Here is a 26,610-nt window from a genome sequence, read left to right as displayed (position 1 = left end):
TTGGAGACCGTCACCCTGCTTGGGTTTAAAAAATTATGCTATCAGGAGTAAGACATATTATAATTAAGTTTGTGACAAACCATATATAAACAATGTGGAAACCACACAAGGACCACCACAGCTAGTTGGCAAATCAGTACTGATCAGTGTATGGAGGCAGGATAGGCGATATATGAGGGAGAGTGTGGCTGAGGAGGCTTTGGAAAAACTGGGGTCAATGGAGAACTCTTGGCCTGCCAAGACCAAATACCCATCCCTGATTTAAGGGTGCCTGACTACAGGTGACTAACACCCATATAGAGGAGGGTAGAAAACTTCAGATGTAAGAGACCTGGATGAGACAGTCCCCACCGTGTAGAGGATGTAGAATATGTGGAGTATGGAGAGTAGAGTATCGGTGAAACTCTAATATTTATTATTCCATCATTCTGTCAATGCCAATACATTTGATTGTATTCTTTCTATTTATGTTCCTTACATCCTTAATAATATTTTAAGTTTGTGAAACAGCGTCACACGTTAAACATGGAAATGTTATGCTCCAGCAAATCCAAAAGAACATGTGTTATACATAACACAGCAAAAAACTCTGTAGCCCTTACCACCAGAGCTAATGTTGACCCTGGTCTCCCACAGTCAAAAGCATGACTGGCTGTTTATTGTCCACCAAGCTCAGGGCTGCTTTCTCACCATGGAGTGAAAGCAGAATTAAGCAAGTTCCCCTGGCTGATGGGTATGGTTGGCATGTCAGAGTTGATCGAGGCCGGGAGTGGTCTCTCACCCTGCATGAAGTTAACGGCTGGTGTCTAGCCATAGAGGGCATGCCTACCCAGCACCCACTGCTGAAGGGCATTTCTGGTCTTTCATCCTGCATTAAGTTAGAACTGGCTTTCACCACAAATGAAGATCCGAACCGTTTCGTGGATTAAATCCAAAAATGACCTCTTTCCAGGACTGGGCTCTTACAATGGATTAAGGCCAGGACTGACCTCTTAACCTTGATTAAGGCCAGGACTGACCGCTTTATTATGGATTAAGGCCTGGCCTGGTTTCTTGCCATGGACTAAGGCCAGGTGAGCATCTTATTATGGGATAAGAGCTGAACTGGACTAACACCAAACATAAACTACAGGAACAGTAACAACCATGGAAAGGGAAAACCAGGTAGTAAGCGACATAGTGGAAGATCTAACTATGCTGCTACATTTAGGGCCCGATTTATATTTTGTCAGAGAGGATACTCCTTCCCAAACGTGACAGACATCCTGTCTGCTGTATTACACGTGCCATAGGATAAAATGCACTTGTGATACGGCAAACGACATATCCATCGTGTTTGTGAGATAGTATCCTGTCCACCAATATATAAATCAGGGCCTAAGTTCTTTGTGCTAGGCTTGCTAGCTTTAAACATACAGCTGAATAAACTGGGAGAAAACAGAAAATTAAAAATATTAATAATACATACCTCTTGCAAACTGTAAAGCACGCACTGTATTGCTAATGCCCTGCAGATGTATGACAAACTGAAAGCAAAGCCCCCTTGTTTCTCAAACCGTGATTCCCAGTAAGCATGAGTGGGTCTTTTGTAGAGAAGAACAAGTTACTTACCTTCTGTAACGAGGTATCTGGTAGAGACTCTATCTATCTACCTGCAGATTCCTTACCTTAGAATTCCCTGGCGTCAGCTTCGAATCTGGAGTTTTTTCTGAGCAGTACCCTGTGCGCGCGCCGTTGGACGGCGTCGTTCGGATCCGCGTGCGTCGACCAGCTCCGTGTGCGTCGTTGGAGCCGTCTATGATGTCACGGTTGTCTATATAGACGCCGCCTCGGCGCGCGTACGTCAGTTATTTTCCTTCTGCGCCGGTTAAGCGCAGTTTTGGAAAGAGCTACCCTGCTTCGACGGTTTGTCAACGCTTTTTTGGCTGTTTGGAGTCATGTCTTCGAGAAAGACAGGATTCAAGCCGTGTGGTGCGTGTCATCGCACCATGTTGGTGACGGATCCGCACCGAGATTGTCTTTGGGGCCTGGACAAGGACCACGATTCCACCTCGTGCTCCGATTGTCGGGCCATGGCGCCGAAGGCCTTGAGGAAGAGATCCCTTAAGCTTCTTGCGGCCCGACATTCGTCTTCGGTCAGCGCGACTCCGCGGAGGTCACGGTGTCGCAGTAGGAGGAGGTAGCGGCACCGTTCCCGGAGCCCCAAGTCCTCTTCCTCGCAGTCGAGGTCATCAGAAGGTAAGAGGCACAAGAAGAAGAAGAAGTCCAAGCGGACTTCGTCTTCGCCACGCCCGTCGACAGACGAGGCGTCTAGGGAACGTCGATGTTCCGAGCGTGGTTCTGCGGAGCCGTCACCAGGGTCGAATCCGCGTCTTCCCCCCTTTCCGGGGACCGGATCGAGCCCCGCTCAAATAAAATAATTCTACGAGGCCATGAGTCTCGTCTTTGAGCGGGCTGTACCCTCGGGTGGGTCTTCCGGCCCGCGGGGTCAGCAGGGGCCCCTTCGGATTCCACGCCGGCGGCTTCGGCCTTGGCACCGTTGGGGACCTCAGGATCCGATAACGGATCCGGACCGGCGCCGGTCTCTCACAGTCGACCTCCTTCGGCGTCGGGTCCGACGTCGACAATTCCGCCACCGGCGCTCACCGGTGGCAGCCCATCCTTATTCCGGATGATCCGGAGCGACGTTGTATGACGTCGACTCCGACTTCGACGGAGCCGATTCGGCCCAGATCATTGTCTGAGCATTATTTGGAACAGCCAGATGCAGGAGAGGAATGGGAGGGGTCTGAGGACCCTTTAGAATCAGGATTGCAGCAGGACTGGTATGAGGATCTAGGGGAGGCCAGTGGACTGGACACATCTCCAGATACTGGTATGCTCTCTCCTCCTAATGTGGCTACGGAGGAGGGGGCTTCTTTCGCTATGGTGGTGCGTAGGGCAGCTGAGGTCTTGGACCTAGATTTGCCTACGGTGCCAGTCAGGACGAATATCCTGACAGAAGTGCTTCAGCCGGGGGTGTCAACATCGGAGCCATTGTTGCCCTTCATCAGATACTATAGTCTCTCCCTAAAGCACCCACTTACCTCCGGCAAGGTGGCGCCAGCAAGAAAAGGACCTGGAGTGACATCGGAGCCAAGAAAAGAGGGAGAGCAGATAGTGACTGATCATTTCTGCCCGAGAATGTCCCACACAACTTACAGATGCCCCCACCTCCATCCAAGGACTTTTCGGTGTGTGTATACATTTGGTGTGTATCCATGCGGTTCTAACCAGGGCCACTGTGCGTGAAACTCATAAATGTCACGATGACAGTCTTAATCGGGGGGATACTTCTATTAATAAGTTCGTAGGACTGAAGTGGTGAATGGGTGCGCAGTCCTTTGCCTCTCCCGTTTGGTCACGATCAGTGTCCATACATTGAACCAAAGCAAGTGCTTTGTAAATAATCTGTCAGACTCGACAGTACTCTCCGGTCCTGTATGTTACAGAATACAGTGCACAGGTGGCACGGGCAAGGACACGCAGAGATTCCCTCATAACGATCACGGTTGCAGACTGTCACTGCCAGCACACCCTGCCCGCAGGCACCTAAAGTAGCTTCTATTCAGCCACAGCATCATGCCAGGACACTTAGCCATGACCCCTAACTATCACTGTCGGTCCACATTTCCAGGGTATGAGCGCAAAAAATCACTCAAGAAGGGGCTGGGATTACCTAAGTGCGCACCATGCACGCAGCTCGTTAACTGAGCATGGGCAGGCATACAGAATACCTTCTCTCAAGCCCAGCCCCGGAGCAGGCCCAAGATTTAGAAGGCTCTTATATGGATCTGGGGCGGGCTCAGGATTCTGATGTTCTTCTGCACTCGATAATCCTTGGCCAATCGTGGCAAGGCTGCCTCACGTTGCTCTGCAGTGACTGACCTAATCCAACACAGGGGCAATCATGCCTTGACAGACACTACTGGGACTCTGGGGTGCGTAACTGAAAACCGGAACCTTTCTGACAAACAGGGGCATATGGTCCCCCCTACCTTTGTGTGGTCTACACACTGTGAGGGGGGCAGCTTTTGTTTATAGGGTAAATGGGAAGAAGAAGCTGCGCAGTGGTAGTAAGCGTAAAGAAAGAGAATGTAAACATCATCACTGAAGGAGGTGGGGGAGGGGGCATGTAGGTTTTAGGGCATGGGAGGACTCCAAATCCGTTTAGTGAATCCCAGTCCAGCCGAAGTTAATGTTCACTCTGCGCCTGCCCAGTAGCAATGGGCACATAGGACACCACTGGAGCTAAAATGAGAAAGCAAGCAAAGTCTCCTTTCTCAATAGAGTATGCTTGCAAAGTGAGGAGGAAGTCTAATGTTCCAAGTATACTAAATATGTGCCCTTGTGACTGTTTTAAAGCCTGTTTTTCTGAGGAAGGGGCGTAGTTTTAACAAGACCTGGACGCTCTCCATTTACTGGATGACCTCCTTGGGAAGCCCACCAATAAGTTCTCCTAGCATGTTCTCAGTGCACTCTGTCCAAATCTGGCTCTTAATGAGATCCTCATGAGCATAGGCATTGATAGGATGCTACAGCACGGTTTATCTTTACTCCTTATTCAGCGTTGAACCCTTGTCCTACAGCGGTCATGAAAACTGGCGTTTTTTGGGAAGGAATTCGATTAGCAACTCATGCAGGGGCCCTGGCTCTTCCAGTCTACCTACTATCACATACATGCGTGCAACAAATGGGACACATGTTTAAGAACATATGCAGTGGGATGGAGGAGAAAGGGCAGATCTGAGATGGGCAGTGACGTAGCTGAGAATGCGGGAGAGACTCTAAGGATACAGTCAAGCAACAGCCAACGATGCAAGCAGTTTTTTGCCTTGAAGGAAATAAAAGGTTGAGCATCTCTTAAGTGCAACAGTGATGAGCTTGTTTATTGATGTGTGGGTCTGCAATCAAGTTGAATGACTCCTCAACATGTGGCCTTACAGACACTGGTCATCAACACAAAACACTGGACAAGGTATGGAGTTGGTCACCTCTTGTTTGCAAATATGAGGCCAGATGCAAACTCCTGTCTGTGCTAGACTTCATATTACGGCCTGGGTGCAGAATGTGCAGAATAGACTCTTTGCCTTCTGAAATGTTGTCAAGTTTAACTTGGCCAAATGGGCGGGCATATAACACAGAAGCGCTGTTTGCAAAGCTATGAATCAGTTAAACACTTGCAATTAGCACCTGAGTTCCATTCTAGCGTGTGTAAACCAGAATTCGTAACTACCGGCGCACCCAGTAAATACTGAATCATGCCCAACAGGTATTCATCGGAGCGGAATTTGCACACAGGAAACCATGCTATTTGTGCCTGATTGTTTTTTTTGTTGTTTTTTTTTACAGCGAATTACACGTAAACGCCACAATGACAATTAATTAGAAACATGTAAGTGTTTCATTCTTTAATTGCTCAGTGGCATAACTTGAAATCTAATTTATCTGCTGCATTTTTCTAATTCCAAGCCAATTTAAGGCTTGTTTTGGGTGTGAGCACGCTAGAAACAACAGATAGCTAGACTAAGTTTGAAGGTAAATAGAGTTTGTTAATGGAATCTGTATTCCTTTGCTAGTTTTGCTCAGATGTGTATAGTTTTAAACATGGAAAAAATGTAGTAGTAATCTTTACTGATGTGAAAGATTAGGACATAATTTCTTTTTATACACTTGAATACATTTTGAAATTCCTTTACACTATACTTCAAATGACAGAACTTCTACAATACTAATGTGTTTAACGTATAAGAACATTCGACAATGACCATTCTTCCAAACTGCAAATTACTTGCACCAGATTTAATGAGAATAACAAATATTAATACCTGGCTGTAAAATCTGTGGAAGAAGCCTACGTTCTAGTTAATTACTCAAGAATCATGGTATTAGATCGTAAAACTATTTAAGAGTGGTGGTGAACACATCTGCGGTCGTGTAAACATTCTAAACCCTATTCCACGCCCTGCAGATGAAGAAACATGCCGTGGACAACTTACCCTTCCACAATTGTTCTGTTGGCCAGTCGGATGCAGTGCTCCCAAAGAATATTCGATACTGGCAAAGGAATTCGCACTTGTCGGGACACATCATTTAACCTTTTGTTAAACTGTTCAAATTCCTGATGATGAAAAAAGAAAAACTTTTTTTTGGTACACGAGTGAGCAAGCCTCACAAGCTATTAGAGTATGCAGTATTAAGGGGGATTAGGGGACATGTTAAAGTGTTTACAGTAAAAGGTAAATTATATGTGCATCTTGAGGCTGTCACAGACATTGGAAGAAGAAAATAAGGCATAAGGCCAGTCACGGCTCGCAGAGCGCAGAAGTGCCGGGGTTAATGAACATTTAATTAATAATAAAAAAAAACACACTTACCTCGATCGCCGCTGCCGCACCACTCCATCAGCTCCTCTGCCTCTGCTGCAGGCACACAGGCTCTCAGCCTGCCCTGTGGCCAATCCTGACGCTGCTTCGGCAGCGTCAGGATTGGCTGGGAGCGTCCAGCCAGGGTACTCCCAGGCAGACTGGGAGCCTGTGCATGCTCTCTCCAGCCCGGCAACTGTTGCTGGGCTGGAGACAGCCTACTGCGCATGTGTGTTTGGAACGGGCCAAGACGGACAGCCAAACATACATGCGCACAGAGGGAGAGTGCTGTGCACTCCCCCTCACTGCTCATCACCCCGGTGGCCCCTCCCCTTTACCAGAAAATGATAATAAACTCAGTTTATTATCGTTTTCTGGTAAAGGTTTTGTAGGTGCCGCTGCTGGCAGGGGGCAATGCTCCACCCCTGAGGTTTCTAGCAGATGCGGAAGTGGCACTTGCTCGGCGCTGTGAGCGAGGTCTGGTGGAGGTCCAAGGAATTTGTACCCTCAAAGCAGAGACATTTAGGTCTTTTTTCCTTTCTCCTGCAGGTACAGTCCACATGCGCTCACAAGAAACAGTTCCTCTTTTTCTGTCACTAGCAGCAGTTCTTCAATGGCCTCCTTCGTGTTACTGGCAACTGCCTGTACCTGAGCTGCGGCCTCAGGTACCTGTGCTGGTCTTTCAGCTTCAGACACAGGGGAGACCCCTCCTCCCTGTGCTGTTCTGAGGATCAAGGGGCCCATGCACCCATGTTATGGCTGCATCTGACAGCCTAAACGGAGGTAGGAGGGACGATTTTCTTTGCATTCAGGACGGCCCGTGGCACCCGTCCTACATCACGGGGGCTGTTCATAAATGAACACGTGCCCTACAACCATTGCATCGACCGATCCAAACCTGTTGGGGTGGCGGATCATTGTAGACCTGCGCTGAGATGTTCAGACATGAGGACAGGTAAATAACAGACTCGGTGAACAAGTTACTTACCATTGGTAACACATTATCTGGTGGAGACTATAGCTGCAGATTCCTTACCTTTGAACTTCCCCAGGCGTCAGGCTGGATCTGGAAACCTTTGCTTCAGCAATAGCTCTGCGCACACTGTCAGGTGACTCCGCTCATTTTTGCGTGGCGACGTCAGTGCCGGATGTGATGTCATGGTCACTCACATAGGTGCCAACCTGGCAAGCAGATGTCAGTTACTTTTTTCACAACTTTCCATGCAGGAGCGCAGGGCCATGAATTAACTGACAATTGTGTGCCCAGTCTTGGGCCCTGAAAGGGACAACCCTGACCTTAGCAAATGAGCCCGCAGAGCAGGGAGGCATGGATGAGTGTAAGGAATCTGAAGCTAGATATAAAACAATGGCAGTAAATGCTGCCTACCGCTGCGACGACAGCCGCCAAAAGACCGTCGCCACGGCTAACATATGTGAATGTATGTCTGCGTGTCAGTGTGAAAGTGGTACGGATGTGTGCATGAATGAATGGATGCATGTGTGTATGAATGCATGTATGTCTGTTTGAGTGAGTGTGTGTATGCATGGTGCGTGTCTGTGGGTGTGTTGGGGGGTTGGGGATTGGAAAAGGGGAGCGTGGATGGAAGAGGGGTGGGGGGATTGTCTGTGGAGCGTTTGGGGGGAAGGGGCCTCCTATCAGTGACAGGGAAGGAATTCCCGGTCACTGATAGGGCCTACCACCATGGTTTTCGTGGCATTCATCATGGCGGTAGGCAGGGCCAAAATGCCTGAGGCGGTACCATAGCGGCCGCCGAGTTGGAGATTATTATCTCCAGCCCGGTGGCTGCTACTGCCATGGCGGTCGGAGTGGTACACTGGCGGGTTGGCTTCAGCCAACCCACCAATGTCATAATGTGGCAGTATGTACCGCCAGCCTGTTGGCGGTACTAATGCCACATTATCACTGACCGCCGGGGTCAAAATGACCCCAATAGTCTGTACCAGATAATGTGTTGCCGAAGGAACGTAACTTGTTCATCTGATAGCGACTTCTAGCTGCAGATTCCTTATCTTTGAATAGATACCCAAGCCATACCATCCTGGCGGTGGGCTGCAGATACATATTCTGCACTAGGAAGGCCTGTAGGACCAAATGGGCGAAATGCTCATCTCTGTGGACCTGATTGTCTAGACAGTAGTTTTTCGCAAACATGTGCAGTGATGCCCATGCTAATGCTTGACAAATATCCAGGACTGGAACAAGGCATGCTAACACTGATCACAGCTTTACTCTGGTGGAATGGGCACTCTAACTTTCGGGAGGCTGCATCTTGGCCAGCACATAGCAGACTTTTATACAGAGAATGACCCAGCACAAAATGGTTAGTTTCTGTACTACCCAACCTTTCTTTGTTCCCACATATCCCACAAAGAGCTGGTCTTCCACCCCTAACTCCTTTGTGCGATCAAGGTAGAACTACAATGGTCTTTATGGGTCCAGCTGGCGGAGTCGCTACTCTTCCTTAGAAGGATGCGGTGAAGCAAAGAAGGTGGGCAGGGTGACAGTCTGTCCCAAATGACATGAGGTCACCACCTTTGTGAGGAAAGAGGCATCGGTGCAAAGTGAGATATAGAGGCTTGGAGGAAAGCCTGCAGCTCAGTCACCATCCGAACAGATTTTATGGCCACGAGAAAGGCGGTTTTAATGGTGAGCAGCCTGAGGGTGTAGTGTGGTTAGTTTTACGTATCCTTTGCACATTAGCTTCAGGCTTTAGGCCTTTGTGCACTTTGCCCTGGATGTATTTTATTCATTTGCTTGCAGCTTAGAGCCTCTGTGCACTTTGCTCTAAATGCTTTTTATTAGGCTTCGTACTGTTATTTTTCAAATAGCCAGTTCTACGGTCTTGTTTTTTATTCATATCACACTGTTTAGCCTACTTCAGCACTGGAGTTCTCCATAACACATTCACTCTGTGCTTCAGTCAAGGATACAGTCTGGTACATTGCCGATAGACGTGGTAGGAGTTTAGTCTTTGGCATTCCTGCGTAGGGAGATTTTGTGATCACGCTGACATGTTAGTTATAAAAACACTTCCTTGTCCCAATACACGCAAGAGGGAGATTCCGACCAGGGAACAACAACTGGACGCTGACTGCCTTGTTGCAGATGCTGAACCAAGATTACAGGCCTTTGCTCAGGTATGAGGGCTGATGTCTCCCCGGTGACTCAGAAAGGCAAGTTAGAAGCTTAACATGCTGTGCTCGAAACAGAACAAGCAGAGGGAGAGTAGAAACTATTAGACACGATGATCGCTTTGTTCTTATGTTTTACTCTCCTGGTGACTATTTCAATCCTACTGTGTTGTATGGTTCTGGTTATTGCGGCTCACGCCTTATGATCTAAAATACAGTCGTTTTATTAAAACATTATATAAAACTTATACTGTCTTTGTCATTTGTATATGAGATCATACGGTAAATGAGAGAGTTGGTTTGGATCTGAGTGACCACGACTTCCCTGAGAAGTTCCAAAGCTGTCATGCGCTCGGCTGCCCAATCATCTCTTCCCCGTGGGAGAAATGAGGCACTGCTAGTTAGCCGGAGCAAAGACCGGATTTAGGGTGACAGAGTTCCTTACACGTGGGTCAGACTCAATCCCCCACACCGTTATCGATCCTGCTGCCTAGAAATCCAGTAGTCTCATTTAGGATAATGAGAGCCCACGCAACAAGGGGACCATTATGAAGTGGCTCAAATGGAGCACACTTCAGAAATGTAACAACTAAGTTCAGGTCCCACTAAGGCATAATGAAGGGTGAAGAAGGAAACATATGTACAAGCCCTTTTTAGAAACCTAGGTACATGTACAATAGGGAACTTAAATGAAGAGGGTTGGTCAGGAAGACGCAGAAAAGCAGATAGATAGCCCATAAGAGTGTGCAGAGCAGAGCTCTGCTGGGCAAGGTACAGAATGAAAAGAAGAACATCAAAGAGAGAAGCAAAAACTGACTTCTCTGTACAATATTTTACAAACTTTTGCCAACAAGAGGCGTATACCGTTTTTGTTAAGGAACACCTGGCTGCTAGAATAACATTACAGACTTTGGGAGGAAGGTCAAAGGCTGTCAACTAATGACACTCAATCTCCACGCATGCAGGCATAGAGTTGACAGGCTTGGGTGAAGAACCCTCCCCCCTGCTGCGACAGAAGATCCTTCCAAAGGAGAAGACTGATCAGAGGATCAATGCTCATTTTCAGATGCTTTGGATACCAGACTCTCTGTGCCCAGTCTAGAGCCACAAGGATCCTGTGGGCCTGGTCGTTCATGATCTTCTTGAGAACTCTGTGTGGTTTGGGCAGAAAGGCATACAGAAGGTCACAGAGCGATTGCCATCTTGGAATCTCCAACGAGCAATAGTGCTGACATTGCACATTTTCTTCACAGGCGAACAGATGTAACCAAGGCTCTCCCCACTGCTGAAAGAGTACTTGTGCCACATCCAAATGGAGACACCGCTCGTGATTGATCTGCTAGGCATTGAAGGCTGAGTTTGTCTGCCCTGGCATTCAGAGAACCACCAAGGTTATGCCCTGCTGTTCCAGCCATGTCCAAAGAAACAGGTCCTGTTGATAAAGGGTCCACAACCCCACCCCCACCCTGCTTGTTGCAGTACCAAACAGTGGTGTTGTCCGTGAACACCTGCAATAACTTCCCCTTGACAGAGGGAAGACACGGTTTCAGTGCCTATCTAGTTACTCCGGATCACCAGCAGGTTGATGTGGAGTCTGGATTCTGCCGGAGCCTAGAGGGCTCTGATCTCATCTCTCCCAGATAGCCACCCCATCCTAGCAGTCAGACATCTGTCACTACTGTGAGGTCTGGTTAAGGAAGAGAGAGGAGTCTCCCTTTGACCCAATCACAGTTTGTGATCCACCACTGCAAGTCTTTTATAGTTCCCTCCAAGATCTGGACCATGTCGTAGAGATTTTCCTGACGCGGTGCCCAGTGGAGCTTTGGAACCCACTGCAGAGTCTGCACATGCTATGTGGCATGATTTACCAACACGATGCAGGAGAGCATGAGGCCCAGCAGCCTCAGTGTCAGTCTTACCGAAACCCAGAATAGAAGCCAAAATATTGGTAAAATAGCTTGAACATCCTGGACTCGCTGCTTGGAAGGATAAGCCTGAAACTGCACTGTGTCCAGAACGGCTCCGATGAAAGAGAGCATTTGAGAGGGAGTCTCCTTCTCCTTCACCTGAAGGGAATGAGGTGCTAGAAGTGGAACATTATTGATAAGGCCAGCAGTTGTGGCTTACTTGCCCAGGAGCATCTGGGTGGAGTGATGTTGGTTGTGTTGGGTTGGGTTGATGTGCATCGAACACTTAGGGGAGGGGAATTGGTTGGGGTGGAGGTGCACCTGGAAAAAGAATGTAAGGAGGGACTTGGAGATAAGTCAGGGAGCTCCCACCAGAGGGCTCAGTCGGTGGGCATCCGGAGAGTAGAGGGACACCGTTGGAAGTCATGGACCCAGGCGGCAGTGCTCGGGTGCAGTGGATCCCTAGCGGTGGTGCTCATGCATCAAGGTGCACACAGTCCTTTGGGGGACCTGCAGAAAGAGAGAAAATACAAGGCAACTGGACAATTGTGAAGGCGTCTCTGCCATGCTGACATTCCACGCTGACAGGCCTTCGGATCTGCCGATGGAGTCACACAAGGCCTTCAACAAGCCTTGGCTGGTGCAAGGGGTCCAGTACCCCAGGCGTTGGTGCAGCTCGGCTCCGGTGAAGCCTTTGGTTTCCGCACTAGGAGGGGAGAGAGCACTGGCTTCTTGGAGCACGTGGACCTCCTTTTGGATGACTGCTGTAATAGTGGACCTGGGGGTCAGCTGGTCGGTAGACAGGACAGTTGTGGTTGGTGCCTGCAAGAAACAGGAAAGTGGCTTCTCCAGTCCAAGGGAGATGCTGATGGGCTGGCAAAGTGCTGGAAAACCTCAGAGGCTTTTGGAGTCCCAACAGCTGCAGGACAAGTCGTGATGTTGCGATTGTCAGTACAGCAGCGGGTAAGCAGGCAAGGATTTGCACCTAAAGTTTACCAGGCATCCACAGTTCTCGCTCCTCTGGTTCTTCTGTGTCCTCATCTTCTTTTTATCAGACAAATCTGGCTTCAGGTGTTGGGGAACAGCATTAATACTAAATTTAGGGATGTTTTAGGGAAGAGTAGGGTAGCAGCCAAAGGGCTACTACCCTTTGGGATGCCTACACCCCATTATGACGACTTCCTGTGGGGAGTAGGCATATTCCTATCCCAGAAGGCCTAGTTCCGACCAAAACCAAGATGGTGGAACCTGTCTTCAAGTGTCCACCTTGGTAGGAATGTGGTTAGCCCAGAGGTGGTACATGCCTACTGACTAGCTAATTCTCCCACCTGTCCGGGCTCCAAATGGGCCTCAGGGCAGAAGTGGCTACACCCAGGGCTGCGGAAGCCAGGAGGTGTGCATACCAAAGGCGGCAGGGTCTTTGAATACCCCTGTCATGGTATGGAGATATGCTGGAGAGATTGGTAACACAACTCTCCGGAGAAGGTACTGTTTCTGACTTCTGAGAGCGTGGGCTCTCACCTCCAGGGGGTCAGAAATGTGTCTGGTGGTCGCAGACTGGACTAAACTAGTTAGTCAGCACACCAAGAGACTAGTGGGTTCAGGAGGCACCTCTAAGGTGCCTACTGGGTGCATAGCAGAATAAAATTAGAGGCTGGCTCGGATTTATCAAGATGAGGTGTTTGATAACAACCCCCCTTTTGTATTTAGTTTGATAACAAACACCATAGAGTTCGGTGAAGCCATTATGTGACTGGGTTACTCATGTTAATGAGTGTCCAGCACATACCTCAAAATGGCTTCCTGGTTCACTTGCAATGTTCAGCAATGGGGCTGAGCATCACAGGGCATATCTTGTGCAGATACGGCCTCGCAGTAAGTGTAGTGCACCCTGCCTTAGGGCTCTTAGGCCTGCCTTAGGGGTGACTTACATATACTTAGCTGCAGTGAAGGGGGCATGGCACACCAAGGGTGTGCCATGTTGTGTTTTCTCCTGGCTTGCACCAGGGCACTCAGACTGCAATGGCAGCTGTGTGCTTCTCATTTTTAGGGGGGTACCTGAGGGACCCTCACCTCTACCTAGGCCCTAGGTACCAGGTGTACCCTTTACTAGGGACTTACACAGGTGGAGGACTGTGCCAATTGTACACCATTTTACCTGTTTTAGGGAAAAGAGCGCAGGCACTTGGGGACTGTTCGGCAGGAACACAGTGTACTACAATCGAAAAACCTCAGTACCAGTGACAACAAGTGTGGGGATGAGGGGGGGCTGACAATGTCAGAAGAACGAGTTACTTACCTTCGGTAACGACTTTTCTGGTGGATACATTAGCTACCTGTGGATTCCTCACCTAATGAATACTCCCATGGCGCCAGCATTTGACGGAAATCTTCTTACTAGTCTCTGCACGTCGACGAGGACGTCACTCTAGCCCACGCGACGCCGTCTGACGTCATACAGGCAATAAGAAGTCCTCGCCGACGTGCCGATGACAGTACCAACATTTTTTACGTGCATGAGAATAATAATAATAACCCAATGCAATGAAAGAGCAAAGCAACATCTCTTAATATTGTAAATCACACAACATTGCAATAAAATAGCTGTAGATTTAATATAACCTTTTTTTTTTTTTTTTTTTTTAAACAAATAAATATATTTATACATACGAATCATGTATATACCCAATATATATATAGATTTATATATAAATATACACATATATACAAATATCATACATGCAAAATGTATTGCAACTTTGAAGACCAAAAGGAGCACACTCAAGGATTGCTTGGAGAGACCAAAAAGGCAACGGGGAGGCGGGTGGGACCGTGAGGAATCCACAGGTAGCTAATGTATCCACCAGAAAAGTCGTTACCGAAGGTAAGTAACTCGTTCTTCTGATGGATACAACTACCTGTGGATTCCTCACCTAATGAATAGAGTCCCAAAGCAGTACCACGCCCGGCGGTGGGTGCCTAAATGGTCAAACCAAGAAATCCTGCAGCACTGACCGTGCAAAATGACCGTCCCTTCTGACCTCAGAGTCCAAACAGTAATGTTTCACAAAAGTGTGAAGGGACGACCAAGTTGCGGCCTTGCAGATGTCGACCACAGGAACACCCCTGGCCAAGGCCGAAGAGGCCGACTTAGCTCTGGTGGAGTGAGCTCTAATGCCCTCAGGCGGATCCTTCTTTGCCAAAGAGTAACAGATTTTAATGCAAAGAACAACCCACCTGGAGAGTGTTCTCTTGTGGACTGCCTTTCCTCTCCTCTTGCCCACGTATCCGACAAACAGCTGATCCTCCAGCCTGATATCCTTCATTCTGTCGATATAGAAGCTCAACGCCCTTTTTGGGTCCAGGCGATGTAGTCTTTCTTCCTCCTTTGAAGGATGAGGCGGAGGATAAAACGTGGACAAAGTGATTGTCTGAGCCAAATGGAAGGGTGAAACAACCTTCGGAAGGAAAGCAGCCTTGGTCCTCAACACCACCTTATCCCCATAAAACGTTATATAAGGGGGTTTAACCGATAAGGCCTGCAACTCACTCACTCTCCTTGCAGATGTTATAGCTACCAGGAATACTGTTTTAATAACCAAATACCTTAAGGGGCAAGAATGCATAGGCTCAAAAGGGGACCCCATAAGGAAAGTCAGGACCAAGGACAAATCCCATTGAGGCATAACGAATGGTTTTGGAGGATATTGATTCAGAAGACCTTTCAAGAATCTGAGAACAATAGGGGATTTAAATAACGATGGTTGGTCTGGAAGACAAATGAAGGCTGACAAGGCCGACAAATAACCCTTAATGGTAGCTACTGCACAACCTTTCTGCGCTAGAGACAGTGCAAAAGACAAAACATGTGACAGATGAGCATGTAAGGGATCAATCTGTCTCTCTCCACACCACATAACAAATTTAGACCACCTATTAGCGTAGATAGATTTAGTGGAGTGTCGCCTGGCCGCTAAGATAACATCCACTACATCAGGCGGGAGAGAGAAGGAACTCAGGTTGCTCCGTTCAATCTCCAAGCATGTAGGTGCAGACTCTGGAGGTTGGGGTGTAAAACCTGCCCCTGCGACTGCGAGAGGAGGTCTGCCCTGAGAGGGAGACGGAGCGGAGGGCACAGTGAGAGTTGGAAAAGGTCGGAGTACCATACCCTCCTTGGCCAATCCGGAGCTATTAAGATGACTTGGGCCCGGTCTTGGCGAATTTTCCTCAACACTCGAGGAATCAAGGGTATGGGGGGAAACGCGTAAAGCAACTGGTCGCACCAGGTTATCTGAAACGCGTCCCCCAACGCTCCCTGCATCGGATACTGGAGGCTGCAGAATAACGGGCAATGCGCGTTCTCCCGAGTGGCAAACAGATCTATCCGAGGAAACCCCCACATCTGGAAGATTAAACAGACTTGATCTGGATGGAGACGCCACTCGTGGTCTGCCGAGAATTGGCGACTGAGACTGTCCGCACGTACATTCAAGACCCCGGCCAGATGATTTGCCACCAAGCAAATCTGATGGTCCTTTGCCCAGGACCATAGCCGAAGAGCTTCTCTGCAGAGAAGGTACGACCCTACTCCTCCCTGTTTGTTTATGTACCACATCGTGGTAGTATTGTCCGTCAGGACCTGTACCGACTGACCACGAAGGGATGGGAGGAAGGCCTTGAGAGCCAAACGTACAGCCCGTAACTCCAACAGATTGATATGAAACACCTGTTCCTCTGGAGACCAAAGCCCTTTGATCTCCAGATCCCCCAGATGAGCTCCCCATCCTAGGGTGGAGGCATCCGTTATTACCGTGGCCACTGGTGGCGACTGCGCGAACGGCTTCCCCTGTGAAAGATTGTTGCCCGCAATCCACCACTTCAATTCCACAGCAGCATCTCTGGAGATCTTGACAGTACCTTCTAAATCTCCCTTGTGTTGAGACCACTGCCTTCGGAGGCACCACTGAAGAGCCCTCATGTGCCAGCGAGCATGCGTGACCAACAGAATGCAGGAGGCGAACAGACCGAGCAGACGAAGGACCTTGAGGACTGGAACTACCGCTCCATTTCGAAACATTGGAACCAATTCCTGAATATCTTGAATCCGCTGAGGCGGAGGAAAGGCTCGACTCAATGTTGTATCCAGTACTGCCCCTATGAACAGGAGGCGCTGAGAGGGCTCCAGGTGAGATTTGGGCACGTTCACCGAAAAGCCCAGGTCGAACAACAACTGGGTTGTTGACTGCAGATGATGCGACACAAGCTCCGGGGACTTGGCTTTGATCAACCAGTCGTCCAAGTAAGGGAATACTGCTATCCCCTTCCTTCTGAGCTCCGCCGCAACCACTGACATCACCTTTGTGAAGACTCGAGGTGCTGAAGTAAGACCAAACGGGAGGACCGCAAACTGATAGTGCTGCGACCCTACCACAAACCGGAGATACTTCCTGTGCGACTTGAGTATCGGGATATGAAAGTAAGCATCCTGCAAGTCGACAGACACCATCCAATCTTCCTTGTTCAACGCCAAAAGCACCTGTGCTAGGGTCAGCATCTTGAACTTTTCCTGTTTGAGGAACCAATTCAAGATCCTCAGATCCAGGATTGGTCTCAACTGACCATCCTTTTTGGGAATCAGGAAGTATCTTGAGTAACAACCTCGACCCTTTTCCTGCTCTGGGACCAACTCTACCGCGCCCTTTGAAAGGAGGACTTGAACCTCCTGTTCTAGCAACAGGAGGTGTTCTTCTGAACAATAAGATGGGCGGGGCGGGATGAGGGGCGGGAACTCCCGAAAGGGAAGGGCGTAGCCTTTTCCCACAATGCCGAGAACCCAAGTGTCCGTTGTGATAGACTTCCACTTGTGGAGAAAACGCTGTAATCTTCCCCCTACAGGAGAGGAGTGAGTGGGAAACGGTGGAAGCCTAAGGCTGCTTCCCCTCCTGCACCCCTCCAGAGGACGAGGAAGAGGCAGAGTGCTGTTGAGAGGCTCCTCTGGTACGGACCCCACCCCTCCCCCTCCCTCTAAATGACCTATAGGGGAGGGAAGAGGCGGGTTGCTGGAACCTCCCCCGAAAGGAAGAGGAATAAGAGCCACGCCCAAATCCCCGAAACCTCCTGAAAATTCTAGAAGAGGCAGAGGAAGAAGGAGCTTGCAGTCCTAACGATTTGGCTGTGGCTCTGCTCTCCTTAAATCGTTCCAAGGCTGAATCTGCCTTGGCTCCAAACAGTCTGTCCCCATCAAACGGGAGGTCCAGTAGGGTCGACTGCACATCCGCAGAGAACCCTGAGTTTCGGAGCCAGGCCTGTCTTCTTGCCACCACAGTCGTGCCCATCGCCCTGGCCACCGAGTCGGTCGTGTCCAGCCCAGACTGGATAATCTGGGTCGCGGCAGCCTGGGCGTCCGAGACCACATCCAAAAGACCCTGGGGAAGCTCCGTGAATGAAGACGAAATATCATCCATCAGCGCATGGATGTACCTCCCCAGAATGCACGTGGCGTTGGTGGCCTTCAACGCCAAACTGCATGACGAAAATATTTTCTTGGACTGCGCATCCAGTTTCTTGGAGTCTCTGTCTCCAGGCACCGTCGGGAAGGAACCAGGCGCTGACTTTGAGGAACAGGAGGCTTGCACCACCAAGCTCTCCGGCGTAGGGTGTCTAGAGAGAAAGCCAGGGTCAGATGGTGCAGCTCGATACCTCCTGGCCACAGCCCTATGAACGGCCGAGGAAGACACCGGCTTCTTCCACACCTCCAACACCGGATCCAGCAAAGCCTCATTAAATGGCAAGAGAGGCTCAGCTGCAGCAGAGGCCGGATGCAATACCTCTGTCAGCAAATTCTGCTTTGCCTCTGCCACCGGCAAAGGTAGGTCCAAAAAGCTCGCTGCCTTCCTCACCACAGCATGAAAGGAAGCAGCCTCCTCCGTATATTCCCCTGGAGATGAAAGGTCCCACTCAGGGGAAGTGTCCAGCCCACTGGCTGTATCCAGACCATGCAGTCCGTCTCCAGAGTCCTCAATCTCTCCCTCCTCTAGGACTCGCTGGTACTCTTGCTCTTCTAAAAGACGGAGAGCACGCCTCCTCGAATGAAGTCTCTCCTCGATACGCGGAGTCGACATGGCCTCCGCCGACGTCGAAGAACGGCGCCGATCTCCAGAAGCATCTGACGCCGCGTCCGGCGCCACAGGCAGCTTTGGCGCCGAGGCAGGAGCCGGAGGACGAGGTCTTGGAGCCGATGGACCAACCGGAGTCACAGGGCAAAATCCTGACTTCGACGGAGGGGCAACCTCCAGGGCCGAAACATCCGAAGCCACCGGAGCGGCCACCGACGCCGGCACCGGCGCCGAGCCCACATTCCCAAAAGGGAGAAAGGGCATAAAGGGTGCCGGCCGAAGAGGCGCAGGATCACCCAACGAAAAGGCCAAGGGCCCCGAAGGACCAGCCGGAGCAGCTCCTGGAGCCATCTGCTGAAAGATGGTATACATCGCATTAAGAAACGCGGTACTATCGGCTCCAGGAGTGGGAAAAGCCGGATACTGGGGTGCCTGGATCGAGGGCGACCCCGACGCCGGCCTCGACGTCTGCGACGCCGGAGAAAACACAAGAGGCTGCACCACCTCAATCACTGACGCCTGACCAGGTGAAGTCGGTGACGCCGGAGAGGGCAACGGCGTCGATGGATGCGGCGTGACCGTGGGGCTGACCTCCCAAGTCCTCCGACGCCGAGCCGAAGGTGACCTCGAACGAGACTCCTTGCTGGAGTGACGTCGTGAGTCTCTACGGCGCCGGGAGTCTCGATGACGCCGGTGAGACCTTGGCGAAGAAGACTTCTTATGATGTTTCTCCTTCTTCTTTGACTTTGCCATGAATAACTTGGCCTCGCGCTCTTTGAGGGCCTTCGGATTCATGTGTTGACATGAATCGCAAGTCGAGACGTCGTGGTCGGAGCTCAAACACCATAGACAGTCGGAGTGAGGATCTGTAACTGACATCTTGCCCCCACACTCTCGACAGGGCTTGAAACCCGACTTCCTCTGAGACATTGTTACCGCAGAGAAGACTACGCAGCAGACAATACACTGTAACCACGAAGGTAACAGTAACTCCCTCGAAGATAACCGTTTCGAATGCACGGAAAAAAGGGAACTGTCATCGGCACGTCGGCGAGGACTTCTTATTGCCTGTATGACGTCAGACGGCGTCGCGTGGGCTAGAGTGACGTCCTCGTCGACGTGCAGAGACTAGTAAGAAGATTTCCGTCAAATGCTGGCGCCATGGGAGTATTCATTAGGTGAGGAATCCACAGGTAGTTGTATCCATCAGAAATGGACACTTTCCTACACAACTCCACCTCAAACACAAGGGAATGAGCCTAGCGTTTCCCAAGGAAGTCTTCATTGTCTAAGTGAAAAAAACAGTAAAGGCCATCTGCATTGGCGTGGTCACTCCCTGGTTGGTGTTACACTGTCCATCCATGTAGGGAGATGGACCACCTCAACAGTTTAGGATTTGCACCTTTCATTTGCATCAGCTGTCTGAGAGGCTGGTGGCCAATTTGAACAATGAAGTGAGAACCAAACAGGTATGATCTCAGCTTCTTCAAGAACCAAACCATTGCATAAATTTGCCTCTAAATGACACTCCAATGCTGCTACCTGGGGAGTAACATCCTGCTAATGAAAGGAACAGGTTGGCCATGGCCATCATGATGCATTATCTGGGATAGGACCGCTCCTATCTCATGTTCAGAGGTATCCACCTTCACAATGAACTCTTTGGTGTAATCTGGAGCCTTTAGAATGGGTGCTGAACACAGAGCCTCATTTAGGGTGTCAAAAGCTTTTTGACAACCAACTGTCCAGTTAACCTTCTTTGGTAGCTTTTTAGAGGCGAGTTCTGTGAGGGGTGCCCTATCTGGCATTTGCTTGCCTCGATAGTGAGGCCTGCCCTCTGCATGGCCTCAAGAACCTTTCCAAGGTGGATCGAGTGATCCTGCCAAGTCGAGCTATACACAGCAAAATCATCTAGATATGCTGCACTAAAAGACTCTAACCCAGCTAGGACTTTATTCACCAGCCTCCAAAAGGTGGCAGGGACATTCTTCAATCCAAAGGTCACCACAGTAAATTGGTAGGTCCCACCTGGGGTCAGAATGCTGTTTTCTGTTTGGCTCCTGGGGTGAGCCCGATCTGCCAATACCCAGATGTCAAATTGAAAGTACTGAGCAATTTGTCCGCATCCAAATCAACTTATCAGCTCTTGGAATGCGGTGAGCATCTGTTTTGGTGACGGCATCGAGTCTCCTGTAGTCCAAGCAACAGCTCAGCTCTGGTTTACCTCACTTGGAAGGAGGTTTGGGGACCAGAACCACTTGGCTAGCCCAAGTGTTCTCGAAAGGCTCAATCATCCCAAGGTCCAACATCTTGCTTATTTCAGCTCTGATGCTATCTTTGACTTGGCCAGAACATCTGTAAATTTAGATTTTGACAGGAAGGCTGTCCCCAGTGTCCCCATCATGGGTACACCAAGTAGTCTGACCAGGGGCCAAAGAAAAGAGCCCAACAATCTGTCTGAAGACTTGCCTGCAGTCAACTTGCTGTTGGGCAGTGAGGGTGTCTGACAAAGACTACTCCTTCAACTGACCCATCAGCAGGGTTGTGGGAGAGGATGTCAGGGAGAGGTTCACTCAATTCTTCCTGGCCCTCATCATTGACTATCAACATGGCACATCAGCCTTGTCATATTAGGGTTTAAGGCGATTCACAAGGATGACCCTGTGGGTGCTCCAGGGAGTGCCAAGGTCCACCATGTAGGTAGGTGATCTCCTATTTCTTTTCAAGGATAGGGTAGGACCTACACCATTTTTGTTGGAGGGCCCTAGGAGCTACTAGCTTCATCGCCCATACCTTCTGCCCTGGTTGATACTCCACCAGTGCAGCCTTTTGGTCAAACCATTGCTTCTGGAGCTCTTGACTTGCCCTCTAGGTTTGTGTTGTTTTTTTCCCATATACTCAGCCTTTCTGGTATGCAGGCCAAGAACATAGTCGACTATTTCTTGTTTGGGTTATTTGAGAGGTCTCTCCCAGCCCTCCGACTAGACTTGGTGGTCCCTTAACAGAGTGGCCAAACAAACGGTCGAAGGGACTAAAGCCCACTCCCTTTGGAGGTAACTCCATGTAGGCAAAAAGCAGACATGGTAAGCGGACATCCCATCTCCTTTGAAATTGTCGGGGAGCCCCGTAATCATGCTTTTCATGGTTTTTCTGAACCTTTCAACTAGACCATTTGTTTGGGGGTGGTATGGGCTGGTGAACTTATAAGTCATATCACACTCCTTCTACATTGCTGTTAGGTAGGCAGACATGAAGTTTGTACCTCTGTCTGAAACCACCTCCTTAGGGAAGCCCACCCTATTAAAGATACTGATGAGGGCCCTGGCATTTGCAGGAGCAGTGGCAGTCCTAAGGGGTATTGCCCCAGGGTACCTGGTGGCATGATCCACTACCACCAGTACAACGTATTTCCCTGATGCTGTTGGGGGGTTCAGAGGCCAACAATGTCGACCCCTACCCTCTCAAAGGGAACCCCAACCACTGGTAGTGGGTTTAAGGGGGGCTTTGGTTTTCCACTGTCCTGCCACTAGGTGACACACTGGCTGCAAAACGTCTTCACTTTCTGGTGCATGCCTAGCTAGTAGAAGTGGTTCACCAACCTACTCCACATTTTGGCCAGCCATATGCCCAGCTAGGGGTATGTCATGGGCCAAGGTGAGTAAGAACTCCCTCTACTGGTGGGGTACTACCACTCTCCTACTGGCACAAGGTTTGGGGTCTCTGGCCTGAGACTAAAGGAGTCCATCCTCCCAATAGATCCTATGGGAGCCATTGACATCATCCTTTTCCAGCTCAACAGCCTGCTGTTTTTCAAGAGTGGGACAGGCCCTCTGTTCTTCCCTAGAGGGTGCCCCTGGACCTAGGAGCTCTGCCGTGTAAGGCCCAAGTTCCTGGGGCTCAGTTCCCTCAAGCAATGACAGGTCTTCTCCCTGAGAAGAAGGGACCTGACCTTCTGTTTACTTAGAAGTTAGTTTCCAACCCTTCTTTATTTTCCTCTTGGAGGGTTGGGACATTATTTCAGGCTCCAACAACTCTTTTTCTTCCCGGGTTCTGCTCTGTGCTCTGGTTTGGGGGCATGGCACACCAAGTGTGTGCCAAGTCATGTTTTCTTCTGGCTTGCACCAGGGCACGCAGATTGCAATGGCAGCTGTGTGCTTCTCATTTTTAGGGAAGTACCTGAGGGTGGCACAATCTGTGCTGCAGCCCTTAGGGTCCCTCTCCTCGACCCAGACACTAGGTACCAGGAGTACCACTTAGTAATGATTTACATTGGTGGAGAAGGCTGCCAATTGTACACCATGTTACCTGTTTTTGGTAAAAGAGCACTGGCACTAGGGGCCCGTTTAGGAGAAACCCAATGCACCTCAGTCAAAAAAACCTCCATAGCAAAAAGTGGGGGTGACCATGTCAAAAAGGGGCACTTTTCTACAGGAACTTATGTACAATAGGGGAAGAAGGTTAATCAGGCAACTTTAAAAAAGCAGAACCAGCAGACAAATAACCTTTAAGTGTGCCCATTGCAGAGCCCTGCTGGGTCGGGGAAAGGATGAACAACAGGACCTCAGAGAGAGGGGAAGAAAGGGGGTCAACAAACTTAACTGTGTACCATGCCACAAATTTCTTCCAACAGCAGGTGTATACTGTTTCAGTGAGAGATGCCTGGCTGCCAAGCTTATGTCACAGACTTCGGGAGCAAAGTAAAGGCTGTCAACTGTTGTTGCTCAATCTCCATGCAAGAAAGTGGAGAGTAGACAGGTTCGGGTGCAGCACGTTTCCCTGCTGCTGGTGACAGAAAATCCTCCAGAAGAGGCACTCTGATCAGAGGATCAATGGACATGTTCAGCAGCTTTGGATACCAGTCTGTGCCCAGTCAGGAACCACAAGGATTACTTTGGCCCGGTTGTTCTTAATCTATTTCAGAACTCTGGGCAGAAGTAGCATGGGTGGAAAGGCATACAGGAATCCTGAGTCCCACTTGAGACGAAAAGTGTCTCAGAGCGATTGCCCCCTTGGAAACTCCAATGCGACAATGTTGACACTGTACATTCTCCGTGGAGGTGAACAGATCTAACCAAGGCTCCCCCCACTGCTGAAAGAGACCTTGCACCACCTTCAGATGGAGACGCCATTCATGAACCACCAGGGATTTTTGCCTGGGGTTGTCCGCCCTGGCTTTCAGAGATCCTGCCAGATGTTGAACCACCAGGGGTATGCTCTGCTGTTCCAGCCATGTCCAGAGGCGCAGAGCTTCTTGACAAAGGGTCAACGACCCGACCTGCTTGTTGCAGTACCACATGGCGGTGGTGGTGTCTGTGAACACCTGCATCATATCTTTCCCTTGATAGATGGAAGAAAGGCGTTTAATGCTAACCAGTTCACACAGAGCTCCACCAGGCTGATGTGGAGTCCGGCCTCTACTAGAGATCAGATGCCTCTGATCTCAACCTTTCCCACATAGCCGCCCAATCCCAGGAGTGACGCATCTATCACTACTGTCAGGTCTGGTAGGGGAAGGGAGAGGGATCATCTGCTTCTGACCCATTGGTGATCCATCATCCACCACTGCAGATCTTCCTCAGTTCCCTCAGGGATCTGGACCTTGTTGGAGAGATTCCTCTGATGCTGCGCGCCCACTGGAATTTCAAGTCCCACTGCAGAGCCCACATATGCCATCTGACATGTGTCATTGGCAGGAAGCCATGAGGCCCAGAAGCCTCAGAGTCATTCTCACCAAAATCCAGGGCAGAAGTGGAAAGATTGGTATTATAACCTAATTATCCTGGACTCTACTTTCAGAAGGGTAAGCCAGAAAATGGTCTGTGACTTCGACATGTTTACAGTGAACCCCAACGAATGCAGGAGGTCCTCCATAGTCTGGAAGTGGGGACGACAGCCTGGGTGAGCCCGCCTTCAACAGCCAGACGTTGAGACAGGAGAAGACCGAAACCCCTGATCTGTGCAGATGAGCTGCAACCACTGCCATCACCTTGGTGAGCACTCGAGGAGAGCTGATAAGGTCAAAGGGGAGCATGGTGAACTTGAAACTGCTTGTGGCCCACCGTTAATTGCAAGTAACATCTATGGGAAGGCAGGATGGGGATATGAAAATAACCAACCTGCAAGTGCAAAGTGAGCATCCTGAAGTTCTCCTTCTTGAGGAAGAGATTAAGGGACCAAAGGTCTAGGATAGGGCGGAGACCCTTGTCGTTTTTGGGAACCAGAAAGTAGCAGGAATAGCACCAACAGCCTACTTCTGGCAGGGGGAGCCTATGACTCCCTTGGCCAAGAGAGACGTAACGTCGTTGTGCAGAAAGAACAAATTATCCTACGCCATCTGATCATAGGACAGTGGTATCCGGGGTAGTCTCAAAAGGGAGGGAATAGCTCCAGCAGACTGCTGCAAACTCACCTGTCTGACATGACTGATTGCCAAGGGGAGTAGGAGGTGGCGAGTCCTGCTGCTAGCTCACCCATGGTGGAAGAGAGTCAGACTAAGAAGGTTTACAGTATGATGCAGAGGAGGGGCGTCATACTGTCCAGAGCGCTGGCCACCTGATCCACGAGGTTGGTGGATCCCGCGGCCTCGGGTACGTTGTGGATGGGCAGCATGCACAGTGGCTGGCCAGGAACAGACGCAGTTGGAGGCACATTCCGTAGCCATGAAAGAAGCGAAAGGCAGGGTGGAGGTGATGGGGGGTTGCCATGAGACCCAAGGACCTGGCCATAGCCTGAGACTCCTTGAAGCACCAAGTCTGCTTTGTCTCCAAAGAGAGGTGCCATCAAAAGGCATATCCATCAAGGAAGCTTGGACATCCCCTGAAAAGCCAGATGTCCTCATCCAGACGTGGTGCCTCAGGGCCACTGTTGATGAAAGCGCTATGCCTAGCCAGTCTGTTGCGTCCAGTCCACAACAAATCGTGAACTTTGCTGCATCTCTCCCATCAGCAACAGCCTCAGAAAGTACACCCCAGGCCTCCTCCAGGACCCGTGCAGCACTTGTGCAACTGTATCCCATAGCACGTGGGTATAACGCCCCAAGAAGCATGCGGTGTTCAAGGACTGCAATGAACGGCTGGCGGAAAAAGACATCTTCCTAAGTAAGTCCAACCTTTTGGATTCCCTATACGGAGGAATAGAAGGGAACAGGCCCTGGGAGGTAGAGGCTTGGACCACCAAACTCTCAGGGATGGGTCCGCAGGTGCAGGGTGATGGCGGCGGGCAATCGTCCTGTTTTCAGGAGCCTCTGTGCTGGGTTTGGACTAGGTACGCAGTAGGATGTCAGTGAGGGCCTCATTGAATGGGAACATGGTTCTGAGGCATTTCTGTCAAGAGATTACTCTTGACGGCCACAGGGAGGCTGCTGAAGTTCCAGGACCTCAGCTGCCCTTCTCACCACCATAGACTTTCCCTCCTACATAGCCACAGTAGGGGGAAGAAAGCATGCCAGTATGTGTCTATCCGGCTCTGTGTCAGAGTCAGGGATCATAATGGGGATGGCGGACCCAAAATGTGCCGGGAGCATCGGTGTCAGGACCACCATCGGGGAAGGCACCAAAGCTAAAGCCGCCAATGTGGAACCTGAACGGGCTCCTTCCCACTCCATGGGACCCGAAGGTGCTCCAGCGGTGTTGGACTGAGCAAAAACGAGGCCCATGGCATCATAAAACGCATGGAGTTGGGTAGGGGTTGCTCTGGCTCCCGGAAACTCAGGGAGGCGTGGAGTCGGCCATGACGCAGCTCCGCTGAGGGAGGCCTAGAGCGTTGATGCTCCGTCGTCTTGACAGCCCACAGACAAGAAGTCGAAGAACACTGACTTCAAATAATTTTTGTGCCTCGACCTAATCGATCACCCACAGGATTTGGAGTCAGTCAACAACCAGGAAGGACTCCTCGACCGATCCAGAGACCTTCCTCTCGACCGAAATCTCAACTTGGGTGAAATCGAGTCCTGGGCTGCCATCAGCTTCAGGGACTGCTCCCTCAAAGCCTTCAGATGCATTGCCCGGCACTTGGCGCACGACTTTGGGTCGT

The 26,610-nt window shown here is 50.1% G+C and overlaps 1 protein-coding gene across 2 annotated transcripts in view; it reads right to left on the bottom strand.

The window, feature by feature from the left end:
- VPS50 (VPS50 subunit of EARP/GARPII complex) overlaps positions 1-26,610 on the bottom strand; it is an 880,308-nt gene that overhangs the window by 47,090 nt on the left and 806,608 nt on the right. For both annotated transcript variants that reach the window (XM_069211661.1, XM_069211662.1), the window contains exon 26: positions 6,039-6,160. In XM_069211661.1, coding sequence (XP_069067762.1) covers positions 6,039-6,160 — 122 coding nt within the window. The remainder of the gene's footprint in view (positions 1-6,038; positions 6,161-26,610) is intronic.

This window comes from Pleurodeles waltl, chromosome 10 (genome assembly GCF_031143425.1).
Source record: "Pleurodeles waltl isolate 20211129_DDA chromosome 10, aPleWal1.hap1.20221129, whole genome shotgun sequence".
Taxonomy (NCBI): Eukaryota; Metazoa; Chordata; class Amphibia; order Caudata; family Salamandridae; genus Pleurodeles; species Pleurodeles waltl.
Note: the sequence above shows the minus strand (reverse complement) of the source record. Positions and strands in the feature narration are given on the sequence as shown.